The sequence below is a fragment of the Pungitius pungitius genome, chromosome 13 (genome assembly GCF_949316345.1).
Source record: "Pungitius pungitius chromosome 13, fPunPun2.1, whole genome shotgun sequence".
In the NCBI taxonomy this organism is placed as follows: Eukaryota; Metazoa; Chordata; class Actinopteri; order Perciformes; family Gasterosteidae; genus Pungitius; species Pungitius pungitius.
The window spans coordinates 12,711,723-12,718,249 of NC_084912.1; the positions used below are offsets into that span (position 1 = coordinate 12,711,723).

Here is a 6,527-nt window from a genome sequence, read left to right on the forward strand (position 1 = left end):
TGACTGAATATGACTTGGCATCTGTTTCTGCACACTGCCATCAATAACAGTGATGCACATATTGGACCAGATTTGAGACAGGATGCGTCTTGTTCGGGGTTCGTTTTTTCTTTTTTTTTTCTTCCATGAATCATGGAAAGGCACGTGTGCAGAAAGAAAGCCGTCCGTCCTGCGGTTTGCAAACAGTAGCCTACTTTATGTTGTGCAGCGTAAATCAGGTCTCCTGAGCCGCCACAACAAGCCCACATATCAGAGCCCCCATCTGTCCGCAGGTCCTGGGTAACTTATTCACTCAAATGAAGCAAGCTCAGACAATAAGTTCATACAAGATCAGAAATTGTATTTGGCAATTTTTAAACAAGTGCATACAAGTACAGCTAAAAGCATTTCAGTTTTGCCAAGTGCTCGTAGAGTAGTATTAGTCACATTCTACGTTAAACAGGAACTGCCACCAGACCTAGAAGTACATCAAGAATTTTGTTAAACATCAACAAAGAGGAACGTAGTCCATTATAATGAGTACATACCTTTATCTTCAAAAATATAGAAACACAATGTATTCAAAAATCAAAAATTATACAACCATGTTTACGAAGAATACTCTTCCCTTGGGTCCAATATGTACAAGTCCGTTAGTTTGTTTGAATGGTATGTAAGTGATATTTATATATTTATACTCATATTTTTTGCTTCCCCTCCCCAAAGAAGTGTTCAAACAAAATCAAGGGTCCCTCTCCTTTTTTACTTTGACATCCCCTGCAAGGATGGTGGCAATTTCCCCTTGCATGAAAGCCCACGGTACGTTCGAGCCGACCAGGGGACACTTCTCTCCACTCGGACAGTACACTTCACCCGTGGCGCCCTGCTGCTTTATGCTTTCCCTCGAGCACGGAAAGCAGAACTTGTGAGAGGGCACAGACGGGCACTGAACAAAGTGCGTGTCCTCCAAACGCTCGTGGCACAGCGTGCAGCACAGGGGTATGCTGCCGGGTACCGAGGAGTCCGGAATGCTTTGGGGGTGCACTTGGTCCATGCCTGGCACGTGGGGCGTACCGGCGCCGGACGCGTCCCTCTGCGCCAGCCTCCTCTGGTTCATGGAGGGCGGTGACAGGGGACTGTTGCTGTTCCTCCGAGTGGTGGAGTGGACTTGGTTGGCGTCCTTGGGGGAGCTGTTCCCGCCCGCGTTGTCTGCAGCCATGATGAGAGCCGCCATGGGGGACTGGCCGTTCTGGGCCGCCTCCGGCGGGGTGGTGCGGGAGTGGGGGGATATCGTGGAAGGGGGAGAGGCGAAGCTCGGCGGGGGAACTGGAGGCATTTTCAGTCCGTCGGTAGGCGGTGGTAACCACTGCTGTCCTTCCCCGTTGAGCTTGGCAGCTGCACCCTCTCCGTCTGGTTCGGGAGAGGCTTTTCTCTTCATGCTCCGGGGGTGTTTTCCTCTGTCTGGAGGTGGGAAAGGGTTAAACAGAGCAGTTGAGTTGCACAGCTCAGACGTTGCTCAACAATTACACTAGTGGGGAGATGTGCATTTTTTTCTTTTTTTCTTTTTTTTGCTGTACCACGGGGTACAAAACAATAATAACGAACACAACAAAATCGTATGCTCCTCGAATTGTGCAGACCTACTACTACATGTGTCATTTCACACATTATTAACCCATTCATGTGCACGGATGAGTGATCTAAGATAATACAATACAATATTGAAATATTGCACCAAAAAGGGGGGGGGGAATTACAAGAAATATGCTCCAATTCCAACACGGCTGATTGCTTACCTGACTTAGAAGACGTGGCGCTGCTCTCGTAGCCCATAACCCTTTGTTGCATGGCCGCATGGTCCTTCTTGAACCTGTTGTCGAACGTGTGCAGAGCCATCAGGTCCCTCACCGTTTTGCCCTTGCCCATCCAGTCCTGGTCGGCCCGGTTCTTGTGGCCGTCGGAGAGCTCCGGCGTGAGGCTGTCCGGTCTGTGCTTCTCCTTCCCGTCTCTGTCGTGCTCGGTGCTGGAGACCGAGGCGGGTCTCTTGCCCATCTCGGCGGGACTGCCGCCCGCCAGCGCGGAGGGAAGTCCCATCTGGCCGGGTCTCCCGTTGACCGCGTGCACCGGGGCCATGTTCCCGTTAACCAAAGGCACTAGATTGGGCGGCACCGCGCTGTTCCTGCGCGGGTTGGGGCTCTGGCGGTTCAGCTCCGGCGGCTCGTCGGGCTTAGGAAATCCATTGGGGACGGGGATGCCGTTCGCCTGCCTGCCAGACTGGTACTCTGGACCCAGCCTGGGCGGGCGGTCGGAGGAGAGCGGGTAGCGGTCCAGGGGCTGCGGCGGTCGGGAGCCGGGGTCTCCCGCCGCAGCGTGGTTGATCGCCTGGATCTCTTTCCCGGAGAGCTGCGACTTCCCCGGTCCGGGAGACCTGCCCTCCTGAAAGCCGTGAGCCCTCTTGAGCTGGCGGGCCGTCTCGATGACGAACTCAATGCGGTCGGCTCCTTCGTAGTTGACACATCCCCTGCAGACGGGCTCGGTAAAATCCCAGATCATGGCCCACGGCATGCGGGGCAAGTCGCATAAATAACACGACTGCCTCCTGGAAGAAGCAGCGACCGCCGCGGACGACATAGCGCTCGTCGTCGACCCCCCAAAAAGAAACCCAAAATGTGTTTTCCCCCCTGCTTTTCCTCCGAAGCTCCCTTTTAAAAAAGCCAACAACAAAAAAGAGCAAGTTCCGCTTGTCGAGAAAAAAAAATACACAAATGCGTCTTCTCCCGACTTTTTAGAGCGACGACGTTGAAGTTTTAGAGGGAGACGTTCACGTCGGTGTGTACTTTACTACGGCGCTCCTCTGTCTATCTCCACTGACTCTCTACTACTGGCTCAACGTGGAGCCGTGACGTCACCGCGGAGCTCTAAACGCCTGCTTCCACTTCAGTTTCTATTGACTTGATTTCTTCGACAGCCCCCCCCCCTCCTCCTCCTCCTACACACACAGGCACACACACACACACACACACACAGTTTACTGCAGCCTCTGTCACTCTCTCACTTTTTTAAAAATGTATTATTTATTTTCATTTTATCACTTGAACCTCGGCCAGAACGAACTGCACCCAGTTCACCCTCATCGGCGCGTCCGGCTGAAGGGAATAACCCACCGCGGCTGTTATTAGGATCAAAATCTGCAACAACAACAACAACAAAAAAACGACCCTATATGGCACCGTGCGATTGTGCAGCGTGGATATTTTATTTGTTTTGTTTTTATGAAAAACGTGGCTCTAGGTTAGCGGCAGACCGCCAGGGGATAAATAAAACACAGAGAGAGAGAGGGAGAGAGAGGGAGAGAGGGAGGGAGGGAGTCGCCAGCTCCCGCAGTTGACTGCTGCTTTGTCCTCCATTCAGTGCATTATTCGGTCCGGGCTGAAAGGCGCTCGCTGCGGCTTGTTTTCCTCAAAGCGCGGCGCCCCGACGCCATGATCCGCCGCGGCTGCTGCTGCTCGCTGCAGGTGGGTCGACAAAATAACCCATGGGTTATAGAAATAAACCCTGTTAAAGCAGCGAGTTTATTTTATGGGGAATATTTCAGGGTTAGTTGGGTTTTACTGGTGTAAGCTATTATAAGCACTCGGCTACACTGGCCACGTTTTTGTGCCATCGTGAACGCGCACTGACTAAAGAGAGAAGAGGGCGCCTCTGGTAGCCAGTAACCAGGAAGCTCTGTCATGAGGTGGGGATTTCCAGCCAGTGCGTTGTAAGCTTGAATGGATCGGGGTTACAGCATGAAAATAGCTCTGCCCACATGCACTGAGCAGTCAGTCATCCAAAGCTGCTACCACTAAATGAAATTACACAGGAATGAATCAGCCATTCCCCCCCCCCCCCCTTTTTTTTCAATAAACTCACTATCAAAGTGTGTTAGTCCAGAGGTTTATAACCATTAATGTTTAAACTAGGATGCAAAAACAGACATTGCAAACAGGTCACATGCCTAAAAAAAAAAACCCAACCCCCCCTCCTGAAAGAAAAGTGTGTGTTTGAACTGGAGGAGTGTCCCAGTAGTTCTGATTCCTCCCTCTCTGGGCTCATTCCAACCCATTGCAGCTTAGCCTTGGGGCTTCGGGTGAGGCAATGCGTCTGTAACCTGCAGACACAAAGCAGGATATGTTTGTGCAAGTCCATGTGACGTTGGAAAGAGGAAGCAAGATGTTTAGTCACGTACCCTCATCCGCCTCACCCACCTACAGTACATGGAGCCGTTTGCCGACCAAATAACGCCTTTGTCGCCTGAGCAAATGTAACGTTTGGTGCAGTTGCAGTATGTTGGATTGTTTCTGCGAAGCAACCTAACACTGCATCACAATAATATCCCCTATGAGGACAATCACGTGGTTTTAGTGCCGTCAGTGTTGCCCTGACTGTAAACTACTGCATAAACACACGGTTCCCCATCTCCGCTTTCTCTCAAACCTCAATCTGCATTGGGTGAACGACGCAAGGAAGTGCTTTAATGCATATTATAACACTGTTAGCAATTGACTGTCGGGCAGGGGAAAACAAACAAAAGTCCTTCCTTGAGCTTGTTGGGAAACGGTTGCCTGACGCTTTGATCCTTCGGTTTCCTCTCAGCCGATTGTTGTGCAAGCAAACAGCTACACACTATTATGCAAGACGGGGGCATGCTGGGATTCAATTAAATCCTAAATGACCTGCTTCTCTAATGGAAAAATCCATTGCTTTAAAATAAAAGCTGCAGCGGCTTGAAAAGCAGAGGCAGTTATACTGTGCAGAGGCGACAAAGAACTGAGGAAGCCAAACGCGCTCCGATGGCTGGCAATGAGGAGCACGTGTACAGTAGAATCAAACTTGCTAACTTTTCTTTTTTTCCCCGTGCGGTATGCACATCTAAACATAGAGTAACTTAATGATGATGCCACGGGACAGCATTGCGGGCCTGATGAGATGACATTACACCCCTTTACAGGCCTGTTACATTTTATAGTGGCCATCTTTTATTCATGGGAGAGAATCATTACACACTCTCTGTGAAGTTTTCTGCCAAACGCAGCGCTGAATGTTTTCTGTGTTTCTCCTCAATGAGAGCAACGCGCACGTTATATAACCTCGTTTTGAGCCCAACTGCTAAAGTGAGCACCAAACTCCACTGTGACATGTTGCGCAGACATAGTAAAGGGAGGTTAATGCGGGACACATCACTGCTGTAGTGATCCACCTTGCAGATAAATAGCTGCACCGGGTGGAAGGCGGTGCAACATGTCAGAAGGGTGAACGTGAGGACTCGTGCATTACAGAGCCTCTTTGTATGTAACAGAGATATGGAACCGTAGATATCATCACAGTACCCATACTACCGTATTTATCTTGTTCACGGTGCTATTTTTAGCCACAGAACTGCTCGGCGAGGATTAGCGTGCAGATCAAAATTTGGGGAGCACTGAAAGATAACGCCACAACATCCATCCGTCAAATGAGCTGCTTCCTGTATTTCAATGTTACTTGGAAGATGATTTTATTGATTTGTCTAGATGGATTAGCACTGCATCCTTGATGCATGATGCAGGGAAACGGCCTGCAGCGTGCGCACAGAAACACAAACTGGGATATTTATAAGGAGTCTGCTTTGATTTAGGTATAAAATGGTGGAATTCAAATAAAATGGAGGGTCGACGGCAAAAGGGAAAAATGTGCTGGGCGGCTGGAATCTGGGGGCTGGAGGCTGCAGAGGTGATGTCATTGGGCCAGAGCAAGAGGCGAGTGAAAAACAAGTCTCTCTCTTTATTCTGATCCTCTTTGCAGTCCCGGTGGGGGGAAGGGGGTAGGAGGAGGGGGGGGGGGGGGGGGGGGGGCTGGCAGTCGGCCAAGGCAAGGGCTGCTGGGAAATGGCAAAGGATGCCAAGCAGGTCCTACCGCCAACATTAGAAGCTCACATCTTTGTTCTCAGAAACCTGGTGTGCTGCCAAAGGCCTCATTTCGGCTCCATGGCATGATTACACTGGATGTAGGCCAACTACTGAGAGCTTGCTCCCTCCCTAGGCTCTCTCTCTCTTTTTCCACTGCCTTCAAAAGCTTTCTGCCAAACATGCAGCAGTTGCCATGGCTGCAGAGAATGGAACATAAAAAAGTGAGTAATGAGTCAGACCTGGACCCAGATGTGCCACATGTGTATCCATTTAGAAAAAAACCAAGACGGTAACATATCCCCTTAATCTGCCGAGCTTGTCGGGGGAGAGACGACTCGGTAAATACCAGCGGGGGGAGTGGAGGAAATAATCCCCACAGAAAAATGTAAATGAACATTGTTTTTCACATCCACTTTCAAACAGAAGGTAGTTTCAGAGTTCCGTCAACCAGGAACAGAAAGACGTGAACTTGGGTAGGGCTTTAGTAATCTCTCATGCATTGTATAAGCTGACGACATAGTTTCCCGTCCAGTGGAAACCCCCGTGTGTTCTCACACACAACCAGGCGTCCATGTCAACAAACGTTCCCTGGCTGCTTTTTGCAAAATCAGCACATCGTTA

General features: G+C 50.1%; 1 protein-coding gene across 1 annotated transcript; it reads right to left on the reverse strand.

Moving 5' to 3' along the window:
* Window positions 1–319: 319 nt before the first annotated feature.
* On the reverse strand, window positions 320–2,907 carry irf2bp2a (interferon regulatory factor 2 binding protein 2a). The gene is made up of 2 exons (XM_037465946.2): window positions 1,776–2,907; window positions 320–1,440 (listed from the first exon to the last, which is right to left on the reverse strand). Exons 1-2 carry the CDS (start codon window positions 2,608–2,610, stop codon window positions 722–724), a joined length of 1,554 nt encoding a protein of 517 aa, XP_037321843.1. The 5' UTR covers window positions 2,611–2,907; the 3' UTR covers window positions 320–721.
* Between the last annotated feature and the right edge of the window lie 3,620 nt (window positions 2,908–6,527).